The 15,189-nt window shown below is 42.3% G+C and overlaps 1 protein-coding gene across 3 annotated transcripts in view; it reads right to left on the reverse strand.

Annotated features, from left to right (window-relative positions):
• Positions 1-685: 685 nt before the first annotated feature.
• The window catches only part of MORN1 (MORN repeat containing 1), a 478,186-nt gene continuing 463,682 nt past the window's right edge, over positions 686-15,189 (reverse strand). Inside the window, exon 14 of one of the 3 annotated variants that reach the window (XM_073656899.1) lies at positions 686-1,304. In XM_073656899.1, coding sequence (XP_073513000.1) covers positions 1,150-1,304 — 155 coding nt within the window. In that variant the 3' untranslated portion in view covers positions 686-1,149. The remainder of the gene's footprint in view (positions 1,305-15,189) is intronic. The other 2 variants (XM_073656898.1, XM_073656900.1) reach the window with 2 other exon arrangements.

Raw genomic sequence — 15,189 nt, forward strand, 5'->3', positions numbered from 1 at the left:
ACCTCTTTAAACATTCAGAATATTAAAACGTTGTGAAGGCATAAATAATTCTTTATGAAATGTAACATACATGTCCCATTAATATTAGGAGGTGCAGCATTTTTTTACATAGTGGTCGGAATGTGCTGCCATAGAGAAAACATATGGTTGCAAAATAAGGAGGACAGAGGGAATATTCTATTTGTGAATATATTGCACTGAATCTCTGATTGATGATGTCTGCATATCTCACTTCATCAGATCGATTCATTCTGCTTTGTTAAATTCATGGGTTATTTTGTTACACAGTAACAGTGTCTCCAAGCGTAAAAGATAATTCCTAAAGGAGATTTTGTGAAGAGAATACAGGTTGGGGGTCTACGAGCTAGAACCATAATGCCCAGCTTGAAGATGTGGTGGTACGTAATACACGCAAAGCCTATGAAAGAGTTATCTAACTATAAAAAAAAATGAAAACCAGCTGCAAATACAAAACTAAAACAAAAAAAGAAACTATCCTTGCCTCTTCCTTCCCTTGCAGATCCAGGGCTGAAGCTCCAGCTGTCCTCCTGGTCTTACCCAGGCTTTCTTCACCCACGACAAAGAATCAGTTTTCTGACCTTGCGTTATATTTAAAGAGTCCAGGAGAAACAAATGAATGAGCATAACATTTACCAACTTGATCTTTAATCATCTAGATCACTTTATTGAGTTCATAGACAAACAGTTGAGAAAAGTTGTAGAGAAGAAAGCCTGCAGACGTTTCACATGCATGAGTCTTTATCACGGTACTTATATTTGAAGACCTTGGGCAAAACAAAGTGTCTTGGCTTTCCTTTCTCAGCAAAAAACAGAGTGCACATCAGTTACCCTACCCCCAAGATACACCACTGAAAGTGAAAAGTGGTGGGCCCTTCCCTAAGGTCCCACCCAACTCTGACAGTATGTAACAGGTGATCATAATCACAGTCAAGGGTCATCCTTTCATACTTACCTTGTCATTTTAGAAGGGTCATCTACATGGTATCTCAACTGGTATTTTGCCTAGTATGGTAATTTTGCAACTTCCAAATTGGATTTTATGAACTATAAAGTCAAACTAAATTTCTGAAAATTATTAACAGATAATATTCTAATACATAAGGAAAAAACACATAAAACACAACAGATTCAGTTCACAGTGGGAACAAGCAGCGTTTCAGATTTCCGGTTCATTTTTCCCTTGGATTTCTCAGAAACAATTCTTACGAGTTTAAAAGCGGTTGGAAGAGTTTGCCCCAGGAATGGTGGACTGGTAATGTCTTCAACCATCACAACATAGTCCCCTGGAAAAAGAAGAAGACAGAGTTGAGATTTGACTTATGGACGCCTCCTTACCGTATTACCAGAAGATACTCATCGTGTCTATATAGTGTGTGGTCATTGTGTTTTCGCAAAGATCTCAGAGTCTAGGAAAAATACTAGTCAGCTTCGGAAGTATTTAGGGCTCACAAAATCGGTTGACAAATATATGGAGATATTCTGAAAGGAGCCTCTAAAAAAGGGTGTGATGTGATAATGTAACTCAGAAAACATATTATTTGACACTATTGAAACAGAATTTGTAGTTCATGCAGATCCAGATTTTGAGCTATGGTAAAGCCAAGTTTTGGACTGTTCTTTCTACAAGTCACTTTCTGTACTCAAGAAATGATAAATCAGTGTTTCCTCTAAAAATGAGGTGAAATGTTAATTCTTAAAAACACGATAGAGCAACATGACAAGTCCCGTATTTTTTTAGTTCATTCTTATTCCTTAGTTCCTTACAAGAAAAGCTGTCCACAGCACAGACCTCTTCAACGAGAAGTCCTCATAGATGACGACACAACTTGAAAGTTTTTATCTTGCCCAGTGTTTCTCAAGGTTCCTAATTCACGTATGCCCACTCTAATAAATAATATGAAAGTATCTCCAACATTGTAACCAAACACTGCACTGCACCTAATATGACTACAGCATGAGCACAATGTCAGCAAACCCTAGAGGGTTACAGGTCCATCAGGGGAGAACTTTGGGGAGAAGCAGATACTATTCCACATAATAGAGAAAACCTTTGGATGGCCACATTCATCAACTGTATCATTCACCACATGTTGAAAACTGACCAAATAATTGGACGAGTGTTGACCTTTAAGGTCAACCAAAGAAGAATCGTATCTACATTAGATTTCAAACTGCAGGAGAAATAAAGCAATAGATGGAGGATAGTCAATGGAAGAGTAGTTCTCCATTCTAGTACATAAACCAGAGCAAGGGATGCACCCCTTCGATGGTGATTATTTGTCTATGTGGATACAAATTTTCCTACTAAGACAACCTTAATTATGAAGAGAGGACAATAAGGATAAATGAGCTTATGGACAGGAAGTCCAAAACATCTCTGTCCTGAAGGCTGATTATAGGGAAGGCAAAAGAGGTAAATACCCCTTAGCCTTCACCATCTAGGATCACCCTCTCAACACTGCATGGTTAATTTTGGACACTCTTATATGTGCTACTTTTTGTAATAGCTGAAGGTGAATATCTATAGAACCTTCATCTTTCACTTGTTTTCTATTTTATCTCTGAGCTATTGCCCTCTGCGACATAATGTTTTGCTCGGAGTCCTAACGATCCTTGATTTAGCCATCAGCCCCCATAGTCACCACTTTATCTGAGACCTCTCCAGTTCTTTGAACCTCGAAATAACACCTACATACATCCCATGTAAATTATCTCAGCACTTTTAATTTCCAAAATTTTTTGATTAGCCGGTCTGGCTTGGCGCAATGTGACTGGGCTGGTGCTTTGAGAACCACCTCCTACCTGACAACATCTGCGGCTCTTCTTTTGATTAGCCGGTCTGGCTTGGCACAATGTGACTGGGCTGGTGCTTTGAGAACCACCTCCTACCTGACAACATCCGCGGCTCTTCTTTTGATTAGCTGGTCTGGCTTGGCGCAATGTGACTGGGCTGGTGCTTTGAGAACCGCCTCCTACCTGACAACATCCGCGGCTCTTCTTTTGATTAGCCGGTCTGGCCTGGCGCAATGTGGCTGGGCTGGTGCTTTGAGAACCACCTCCTACTTGACAACATCCGTGGCTCTTCTTTTGATTAGCCGGTCTGGCTTGGCACAATGTGACTAGGCTGGTGCTTTGAGAACCACCTCCTACCTGACAACATCTGCAGCTCTTCTTTTGATTAGCCGGTCTGGCTTGGCGCAATGTGACTGGGCTGGTGCTTTGAGAATCGCCTCCTACCTGACAACATCTGCGGCGCTTCTTTTGATTAGCCGGTCCGGCTTGGCGCAATGTGACTGGGCTGGTGCTTTGAGAACCGCCTCCTACCTGATGGCTTCCTTTGATGAGCTGGCCTGGCACAATGTTACTAGACGAAAGCCCTGAGGACCTCCTCTTTCCTAACAGCATCTGTGGCTCTTCGATTGATTTTCTTGCCTAGCAAAATGTAATCGTAGCGGTGTAATGCACATGTGACATCACACAAGGCTGACAAATGAAAAGAAGATCTGTGGAGGCCAGGAGAATCTCAAGGCTCCTATCCAATGGCCAAAAATTACTAGCGTAGCCACTGAACCAATTCGAGCAAACGGATTTGCACCAACTCTACCGTTTACGCTAATTAAAATCCCTAAGTAGTATTCCATCCACATTTCAACTTGTCGTCGAACTTTTATCGATGCTGACGGTTACTCCGGTGAACTTTATGTTCTCTTTAGTAAATTCGATCAGAAATGTTGCGTACAGTCTTTCCAACATATTCTGGGAAATGACAGGCATTCTGCAGTGTAAAAGCATTTTGGCATTCAATGCACCATTCTTTTCATGTGGAAGATTTAATAAGCATTAAATTAGAATAAATAGCGAGGAAGGGGTGCGGCAGTTCCAAACTCTATAATTGCCCCACTCTACAAGAGGAATACGTAATGAGAAGACAGATGTCCCTGATCTGCACGCACAATGCTAATCAAACACCTGTGATTAAAGACGCAGAAGAAGCCTCTCTATTAATGCTAATCAGCGGTAATCATACTATATCAAGAGCAGAGCAAACAGGGTCCATTATTAGCATGGAGGAATCTCATGTGCACCCGGAATCTCTAGTGTTTATATTTTCCTTATTACCAAACAAAATGTTTTCAATTACCTAAATCAATTCACTCCAGCACAATGGGCACCATCCTCACAGTGTCTTATGCAAATGTGAGCGCGTCTCCAAGGGAGGGGATCGCAGTTCACAACAGGAACTGGCACGTATTTATAGTCTGAACGCGTCTTTGCAAATAATTACGTGGGGATGAAATATTAGGCTCTTAGTGGCGATTACGAGAATCACGCCACATATATAGAAAGAATGTCTAAAAGGGCGGTAAAAGCCGAGTTTATATATTATGATTACGACCCGACTTCCTAATAATTTATTAATGGGGTGACCTTTGGAGCAGTTTCTTTTATACGCAGTGATAATTTGCTGGGATGTGAGAGAAATAATTCCCATTGCAGTAAATAAAGCACAGTTGCCTCTAATATTATAGTTTTTGTTATATACGTATTTTATTTGCTATGAGACTAGGAGTAGTGTAGTGGAGTCCCCTCTGGCCCATAAGTCAACCAGTTAAGCGGTAAAAGGTACCGGCATAGAGGAAAGTTACCATCTAATGTCTTAAAGGGGTTGTCTGCTGTAATAACCCATTTTTAACCCCTGTTAAGAAATGTATCCGCTAGAGAAGGCAGCCAGAAAGCGTATCTCTCACTCTGGAAGACCCAAAAAGTAATCTGATTAAATCAGATTTTTATGTTAAATTTATTTTCACTAAAGTTTGGGTAATTTTTTTTTATTTCAGAATTAAAAAATATAGAAATCTTGCAACTTCCCCCTTGGCCTGTAGGGTTATTTTAGACTCTCCCTTCCTGCTTTTTTTCAGGAAATTCACATGTACATTAGCAGCAATAGACTTTTTCTTATCTTTTGTATCCAAGCATCTTATGAGTGTGTGCAAAGGTCTTTATGAAGAAGGGAGATGTGACATCGCCTATAGTGATTGTTGGATCCTGTGTTATCAGCTGTCATTTTAATCCTGTCTTTGATGATAATGAGCCTGCTGAAAATTCTCTTGTAATCAAAAGGAAGCATGAGTCTAAAACAGCCCCAGTGGTCAGTCTAAAAATTGCAAGGTTTCTATTTTTTTTTTTTTTAAATACAGATTGTAAAAAAAAAAAACAATAAAAGGGTTGTCCGAGACTTTAATAATGATGGCCTATCTTTAGGATAGGTAAACAATGTGTGATCAGTGGTGTTGGTGCTGTTTCTGGTGTTGGTGGTGGCTGGAACTGCTCAGTTGCGGAGCTGCACAGCACAGTTCCGTTGGTAGAATAGTTACTGCGGCCAGGTATTGCACATCCACCCCTAATTGAATAGGTGGCGAATCTGCAGTAGCTGGCCGCGGCCACTATACAGAAGCTGTGCTGTAGAGCTCTGTAATTGAGCGTTTCTGGCCGAAGACGACACTGGGAACAGCTAAATCGGCGGGGGTGCTGGGTGTCGCACCCCCACTGATCAGACATTGATGACCTATCCTAATGGTAGGTCATCATTGTTAAAGTCTCGGACAACCCTTTTAACTTAATAAAAATGATAATAAAAATTATAGAAAAAATACATTTAAATTGATTTAAATAATAAAACATTTTCTGATTATATATTCCCTTTAATGTGCAGTTTCCTCCCACAGTTGACTACTAGGGTTTCCAGAAAAGGGAAATCGTGTGTCATTTTATTGTTTTGGGAAACCTAACAAATAAGGATTATGAAAAATGGACAACCCCTTTAAGCTGAGAACTATAGGGACTGAGAATCTCTGCTTGCTGGAGCCAAGGCGAGCATTAAAAGGGTTGTGCTGCTGTCAGATTACATAGCAAAAACCTACTGACAGATTCTCTTTTAAAGGAAGTCTGTCTTCCATAAAATTCCTTTTAAACAAGCTATACCATAGGTATCAGTTAACAGAGAGGAGCCACGGAGGGGAAAGCGCTCAGTCACTGTGTGCGCGAGCAGCTCGGCACAGGCAGTGTCAGTGCGTACGGACACACACGCTAGCTAACTTTAGGCAGCGCTCACTTTGGGAATCAGAAGCCCCCAACAGGCAAAATGATGGGTGTAACCCTTACCTGAATTCTCAACCACGCCAAGGGTGTCCCCAAGCCTCCACATTTGCATACAAATTAAAACTTATCTTCTCAGACACTGTACCAGTAATAGGCAAAATGCTAGTATAGTTTTTATAGGGGCTAAGTCCCCTATATCTTGGTTTAACTAGTTTAAAATGTATTTGGGGAGGTAGGGAGATGACAGACTCCCTATAAGGAAATTCTGAGTATCATCCTGATGAAGAGTCATCCACACTCCCAACATTTCCGTCTCCTAGTAGGCACATGAGTACTCAGGCAGACCCCCAATAGACGAAGATGATGGATGGAAACGGACTGGACTCAAAGCTTTCGACAGAAAAAACAAAGAAAAGTAATTCAGTGCCCAGAAAAGAGCCGGGCTTCAATCCATTCATCGTGGCCGGTGTACCCACTAGAGCTTCATTTTTTATATTTTAGAGCAATAAACTAGAAAATGCTAAACTTTTTTCGCCACTTAGGACTAAAAGTTTACATAAGTCTAATAATGAGGCATTAATAAATGTACACATACGGCTCAGAGGACCTTATTAGCTTCCTGTAATGTAGGCCAGGTAGTGCTAATGTGATTTAAGAGAGCATATTGAATATCATATGTTAGCAGTTTTATTCAAAATGTAATACATATGTTTATTTATGACCTTTGGCTCCGCCATGTATTTCCATACTGTTGATGAATATATATTAGACCTATAGCACACGATTTCACATCGGAACGCATCTTAAAATCGAAAAGGCACAAAAAAAAATCAACGTTGATGGTTGTGACAGATCCGCGTGACTTTCTGCAGTTTGGTCTCTTTTTATATAGAGATACATACTGTATATTAATATAAAGTTCTGGAGGTCGACAACCGATGAATATATATTTGGTAAAGATTTCATAACAGCATTAAAGGGGTTTTCTTACCATGGAACCCCGCTTGAGAATTAAATCAGCCGATGGCTACAGTTCCGGCTTCAGAGGTCACTCCGGAGGGGCTTAATTGCCCCTTCTAGTCTAAGTATCTATTAGAGATGAGCAAATCTCTTTGAGGCAAATTGACAAAAAATTTAGATACACCAGAATTCGTATTGAGGTTTGATTTGCTCAAATACAGCAAAATGGCAGCCTGACACCGTTCAGCTAAAATCAAACGGAGTTCTAAAAACTAAGAAAAGAAAAATAATACACAGCTCTAATTAGTCTACTCCGGTCCGAACCCCGATGCAGCCTCCACAGGGCCAACTTCAGCGGTTTCTAACCCCCCTGGCACCATTGGCGTGTTCCAGAGCTCACTAGGCAGGGACGTCATTCTCTTGCGTTCCAACCAACACATGGGGAGTTGAAGATGCGAGGCACCGGAAGATGCCAAGATGTCAAAGAAGGCGGCTCCAGGGACAAGACTGAAGAAGAGGACTGGAGCCGGGCTGGGCAGTGGGGTAGGTGAAGGTTGGGTGAATATCATTTTTTACTCTTTATTAAACATGTTTACTATACTTTAGTGTCAGGAGAGGTCTCGAAGAATAATAATGCGCATTCGATTCACATTAAATTTATGCATAAAACATTTCCTGACCAAATTCGAGAAAACTGTCAAATACCAGCAGATTTGCTCATCCTTAGTATCCATCCATCAGCTATCAATCTATTTATGCGTGGGTTTCCTCCGGGTTCTCCAGTTTCCTTCCAAGCAAAGACAAACTGATAAAGAGATTGTGATCCCAATGGGGACAGCAATGATAATTATTTATGTAAAGCGCTGCGGAGTATGATGGTGCTATACAAGCAAAGCAAAATAAATAATAAGTAACATATCTATCTATCTATGACATACTCTATCTATCTATTCTATCTATGACATACTGTATCTATCTATCACATATCTATCTATTCTACATATCTATTTTTCCATCTATCTAAAGTATCTATCCAAAAAAATGATGGTGTTTATTCACCTAACTGGCAACGTTTCGGTTCATGCAATCTATCTATCGATCTATCTACATCTATCTATCTCCATATCTATCTATTATCTATCCATCTATCGCATATCTATTTATCGATCTATCTACATCTATCTTAAATATCTATCTATTATCTATCTCATATCTAGTATTTATCGATCTATCTATTATCTATATATCCCATATCTATCTATCCCATATCTATCTATCTATCTATCTATCTATTTATCTATCTATCTATCTATCTCTCTCTCCCAAAGTCCTTCTATTGGGGATTAGTCCCTACTTTTGACCATCTGCCCCTCTTTGTTTAAAGCAACACTCCAGCATCTTATTTTATTGGAGCCCTGGAGTGGTGCTACTAAAGTAAAGTCCCTGCACCTAATATTATACTCATCACCTGCCGTCTTCAGCTCTTCCCAGCGCCGCTCCAGTCCCATTTTGTGACCACAATTTCTGACTGATTGGAGGTCAGATGTAACGATCACAAGCTCTCAAATACAAGTCTATAAGAGCCAGAACGAGGCCGGAACGAGGCTTTCATAGACTTACGTTGAGTTGTGACCTCTGGTTCGTCCAGCAAACACTGGAGTGATCCTGCAGGTCACAAACCGCTGCAGATCGATGGGAGCGGCATCAATAAAAGATGAAGACGACTGCTTGAAAGTATAAGACTAGGGGCAGGGAACTTGGATTAGTTGCACCACTCCAGCACTGTAATAAAAAAAAAAACAGCGGAGTGGTGCTTTAAATATTCTTCTTTTTGACCACGGAGATAGATTTCAGAAAGTGTCTGTATAGTTCACGTCCATATATATTAGAACACACCTTGAGTATGATTTCATGATGAGCTGCAATCTACCCACCACATTACCCTCCCCCAAACTATTTGACTATATTTCAGTATAATCCCCTCATTTATCACTTGTATGTATAGACGCTTTTGACATGGGATTTAGAAGAAAGCATCAATCAAGCTTGTTTTGGGGGAAGCTGGTAGACAATGCAGCCTGGCACTGGTTGCTGCCATTCCGTTGCATACCCCACTTAGTATAAACATCTCCTGGCAAAGGGTGGAAGCGTTTCCCATGGAAGGAATCCTGCGATGCTGAATTTGGAATAATCAGGCATTCTTCATGAATGGTTCCACAGTGGGCACCAGCGGGGATCACAACAATGGGCATCCCACGGCAGTGGTCCCCACCTAGCCGGCAGACTCAGGCGGGAGCGAGGGTAGATAGAAGGATCGATTCACTATGTGATCTTCTATGGAAAATTCTGAAATGAGAAGAATTTCAGTCTTCAGTTGTCTCCACTGCAGCCCACACTTGTGACTTCTCAATAAACAGTGTCATATCTCCTTCTGAAGTTACGTCTCGAGAGGGTTTTTTGAAAAGTGAACAAAAGGAGCCTGAAGTTATGAAAAAGAGGTTAAAAGAAAAGAACAATTCCAATTTAAAGGTTGACAATAGAAATGCAAATGAAGAAAGTTGCTTCAAAGTACTGGAACTAATTTAAGCATGTCATACGATAATTTTATATGAAAAAGATGCCTGCTGCACAATCCGCCTTCTGTTCATTTATCTAGAATCTGCTTCTGATTTATTAGTTTTATAGGTCAGCTGTGAGAATGGATGCTGAGGACCAAAATACGCAGGAACACGTATCCGGAACATACAAGTCACAAAACTATTTTCAAACCATGCAAATGAAGGTTATTGGGTATACTTTTTTTTTTTTCACCGTACTTCCTGTATGAACATTTTAAGCCTTGTTCACACGTTGTGGAAGATTTTTGCTGCAGATTTTGACATAAGATTTTCGAACAAGGTTTTGACACAAAACCGCAACAAATCCACATACAGAATTGTGTTACTTGTGTTACCCTTTATTTGAGCTTGACATTACATTTAAATAGCTTTCCATTTGCTGGGTGTCCATATTTGGGACCTGATCCTGCTCGGCCCTTATTCACATAGAACGTCACTATGACACAGGGTAAGGTTTTAACACTAAAAGTTAGGACCATCCCGACTTGGGTAAATCTTGTCGTGGTGGGATGGCTTTTCTGCTTTTTTTGATAAAAAACGGTGTTTACGAAGTACCCTATATTATTAACATGCACTATTGTTTTTATTCATTATCTTGCAGTAGCATATATGTTCATTTTGTTTCTGTCTTAGGTTTTGTCTGTTTAATGGCCAGTGTGAATGTGGCGCCCCTGCGGGTTCAGTCGCCACAGGGGTACTGCATCTCACCCAGAGGTGTGGTATCCCACTCTCAGGTAAGGATGAAGTACTGCCCGGGACCCTAACACCTGCATCCAACACTACACTACTCCAGACCAGCAGGAGGGGCAAGATGCGTCGCTCTCCTGCTGAGCCCTGTCCCTGGCTGGAGTGGGGGGAACCAAAGTAGGGGGAACCATGTAGTGGGTGTGGGTGGAGGAAGAAGTTCAGGGGAGCTCAGTAAGAAGTGATATAAAAAGGGATGGAACAATCTAGAAGGGGTCCAGCCAGAAGAAGAAGTGAGAGAGAGTCAGAGGAGGAGCTGGGAGCAGGAGCTCTGCTCAGTGAAGCGCGGGCCTCAGTGAGAAGGCCCAGGAGAAGGAGAGGAGGAAGGAACGGGAGCAGAGAAGGCTCCAGGAGTGAAGAAGGGATCCCAGGGGTACGGGCAGTGCTGGAGGCCACACGTACGCCCGAGTTTACCAGGCGGTGGAGGGATCGGGTCGCAGAGGGGACCGACCCCTAACTAGTGAGAATTGCAATATTCAACTAGGGAACCGGAGGCTGCAGCATTTCAGGTGCTGCAGCCACAGGCCACATCTGTCTCACCAAGAAGGTGGCCATAGAGGACCCAGGGGACAGAGAAGACGTTGCCCGACAAGGTCCGCGGTCAATGGATTGGGACACTAGGCGTGAGGTGCAGGGAGATGGCCAGAAGGAAAACACAGAAGGGGGTCCCGTTCTGTACTCCGGAGGTACCTGAGGGATTGCTGAACCCCTGCCCGGTGAACGCAGCACGACGTGGGAAGTTATGATCTGCAGTTGTAACCAGGAGCAAAGTGAGAACTGTGAGTAAATCTGAAAGACTGCACCCCACTGTCTCTGTGAATTATTCCGGCTCCGCCATCACCCCCTGCACTACACTGCACAGCACATCTTTAACATCACCATTGACAGCCCTGGAGCTAAGCTCTACCTGTGGAGAGCTAAACCAACTCTGATGCATTAACATCAGCTCCAGAGGACCTGCTCCGCAGCGGCGGCTCATTTTAGCCACATACCACAGGTGACATCACGAACTCTATACAAGAACTATAAATCCCCTGTAAATAATAACCCCTTTTATTGACCGCCCTGGGTCACGGACCGGGTCACCGCCACTGTGACATCTCCCCTAGCAACGACCGGCCCGGCACCGAGTACCCCTCGGCCCAGGGGGCGCGTCATGAACATGCTCCCATTTTGAATGCATACCAACTTATACTCCAGTTCACTTTTTTCGGTTAAGAATTGTGGTACTTGCAGATTTTATTAGAGATATGGCTGTGGATTTCACCCGATGTTTCCATGGCTGAGCAGCTGCATGCAGCCTTACATCACCAAGCACAATGTCTAGTGTCGGATGGAGTGGTGTAAAGCCGTCACCACTGGACTCTGGATGAAACGTGTTCTATGCAGTGACGGATCACACTTCTCTATCTGGCATCTGATGGATGAGTTTGGGTTTGGTGAACACCAGGAGAACTTTACCTACCTGACCGCATTGCGCCAGCTGGAAAGTTTGGTGGTTGAGAGATGATGCTATAGGGTTGCTTTCCAGGGGCTAGCTACAGTGGGGGAAAAAAGTATTTAGTCAGCCACCAATTGTGCAAGTTCTCCCACTTAAAAAGATGAGAGAGGCCTGTAATTTACATCATAGGTAGACCCCAACTATGAGATACAAAATGAGAAAACAAATCCTGAAAATCACATTGTCTGATTTGGAAAGAATTTTTTTTCACATTTTGGAGGAAAATAAGTATTTGGTCAATTACAAACAAGCAAGATTTCTGTCTCTCACAGACCTGGAACTTCTTCTTTAAGAGGCTCCTCTGTCCTCCACTCATTACCTGTAGTACTGGCGCCTGTTTGAACTTGTTATCAGTATAAAAGACACCTGTCTGCAACCTCAAACAGTCACATTCCAAACTCCACTATGGTGAAGACCAAAGAGCTGTCGAAGGACACCAGAAACAAAATTGTAGCCCTGCACCAGGCTGGGAAGACTGAATCTGCAATAGGCAAGCAGCTTGGTGTGAAGAAATCAACTGTGGGAGCAATAATTAGAAAATGGAAGACATACAAGACCACTGATAATCTCCCTCGATCTGGGGCTCCACACAAGATCTCACCCCGTTGGGTCAAAATGAACTCAAGAACGGTGAGCTAAAATACCAGAACCACACAGGGGGACCTAGTGAATGACCTGCAGAGAGCTGGGACCAATGTTACACAAGCTATCATCAGTAACACACTATGCCACCAGGGACTCAGATCCTGTAGTGCCAGACATGTCCCCCTGCATAAGTCATTACATGTCCGGGCCCGTCTGAAGTTTGCTAGAGAGCATTTGGATGATCCAGAAGAGTATTGGGAGAATGTCATATGGTCAGATGAAACCAAAGTAGAACTGTTTGGTAGAAACACAACTCGTCGTGTTTGGAGGAGAAAGAATGCTGAGTTGAATCCAAAGAACACCATACCTACTGTGAAGCATGGGGGTGGCAACATCATGCTTTGGGGCTGTTTCTCTGCCAAGGGACCAGGATGACTGATCCAAGTACATGAAAGAATGAATGAGGCCATGTATCGTGAGATTTTGAGTGCAAACCTCCTTCCATCAGCAAGGGCATTTAAGATGAAACGTGGCTGGGTCTTTCAGCATGACAATGATCCCAACCACACCGCCAGGGCAATGAAGGAGTGGCTTCGTAAGAAGCATTTCTAGGTCCTGGAGTGGCCTAGCCAGTCGCCAGATCTAAACCCTATAGAAAAACTTTGGAGGGAGTTGAAAGCCTGTGTTGCCCAGCGACAGCCAAAAAACATCACTGCTCTAGAGGAGATCTGCATGAAGGAATGGGCCAACATACCAGCAACAGAGTGTGCCAACCTTGTGAAGACTTACAGAAAACGTTTGACCTCTGTCATTGCCAACAAAGGATATAGAACAAAGTATTGAGATGAACTTTTATAACTGACCAACTACTTATTTTCCACCAAAATTTGAAAAAAATTTCTTTCCAAATCAGACAATGTGATTTTCAGGATTTGTTTTCTCATTTTGTCTCTCATAGTTGAGGTCTACCTATGATGTCAATTACAGGCCTCTCTCATCTTTTTAAGTGGTAGAACTTGCACAATTGGTGGCTGACAAAATACTTTTTTCCCCTCTGTAGGTCCATTAGTTTCAAAGTAAAGAAATGTTGACACAATGTTACACACCTGTCCCGGATATCCTAGGCTCTACTTCCTTCACCTCGGTCCGCTGCCCTCTGTTGTGCTCCACGTTGGGTTTTGCAGGTTGCGCGGCGTGGCTCAGTGACATCATCCTTCTAATCCTGTATAAGGCCCATTAGGGGACACCCACTGTGTTTTAGGATTGAGTCTCAAGACTTTCGTTTGGTGTACTTCACCCTCTGTGCACTCCGTGCTTTAACCCCTTGATGACCGCCAATACGACTTAAAACTGACCTGCGATATAAGAGACTAGCATCCTCTGATGGGTCACAATCCAGCAGCTATCAGCTGTATACTATAGCTGACAACTAGCTGCATCAGCCACGATCAGTGTTGGCACTGACCATGGCAGTCTAACCCCTTAAATACTGTTGTCAATAGTGACTACAGCATCTAGATGGTTAACAAAGTGTGGGGGCTCTCTCTTTAACCCCATCGGCACCCTGATATCATGATTGTGTGATCCTGATGTTTGCCATGGCAATTCCCGGCCAAATAACGGCCTTAAAGTCTTTCGGCTATAGCGGCCTGTTCAGAAGTTATCAACATTTAGCTGGTAAAAATATATTTCTTCATTTCTATCATGTCGCTTTGCATTAATTCCTGAAAAGCACCTGAAAGCCATTTTGAATATGTTGATGGGTGCAGTTTTTAAAATGGTATCACTTTTGTGGGTTTCCAATATATAAGACCCCCAAAGTCACTTCAAAACTGAACAGGTCCCTAAAAAAATATGTTTTGTAAATTTCCTTTAAAAAAATGAAAAATTGCTGCTCCATTTTTAAACCTTCTAAAATGTTAACAAAATAAAAGAACATTTTACAATTGGTGCTGATGTAAAGCAGACTTGAGGGAAATGTTATTTATTATTGTTTTTGTGTGGTATGACTATCTAGATTAAAGGGATAATCATTCAAAGTTTGAAAATTGTCAATTTTTTTACATTTTTGTCACATTTCTGATATTTTTATAAATAAACACAAAACATCAACCTAAATTTACCATTATTATAAAGTATAATGTGGCACGAAAAAAAACAATCTCAAAATCAACGGGATATATTGAAGCATTTTAGAGTTATGACTACATAAAGTGACACTGGTCAGATTTCAAAAATTTGGGCCGGTCATTAAGGGGTATGTGTTCCATTCCTGGTGGGTTCCACTGCATTCGTCCTCCTGCTCCCAAGACTCCAGCGTGCCAAGTCCTCGCTTCCCAAGTGCTTTACTGCTTGCTGCACCAATGCCCATGTGCACACCCGGATGTGAGGCTGAAAGGATCCATGTCACTGGGTGAGCCTAAACACGCAAGGTCCTATATTCAGGAGTGCTCCGCTCCACTGCCTCCCAGCTTCACTTGCAAGGGGCCTATGTTTGCCTGAAGATTGACAGATTGCTTCTCCAAGCTGCCTGCTTTCTGATGCTGCTTGCCGTGGCAGCTCTGCAGCATTGGAAGAGCTCTGGGGTTTTGAAGCCTACTAGATCCAGCGACACAGGTCGCTTTGGAGTAGCACTTACAAGCTGTATAGCAAACAACTTGC

Source organism: Phyllobates terribilis, unplaced genomic scaffold (genome assembly GCF_046119375.1).
Source record: "Phyllobates terribilis strain yellow unplaced genomic scaffold, ASM4611937v1 Scaffold_12__6_contigs__length_324123572, whole genome shotgun sequence".
Taxonomy (NCBI): domain Eukaryota; kingdom Metazoa; phylum Chordata; class Amphibia; order Anura; family Dendrobatidae; genus Phyllobates; species Phyllobates terribilis.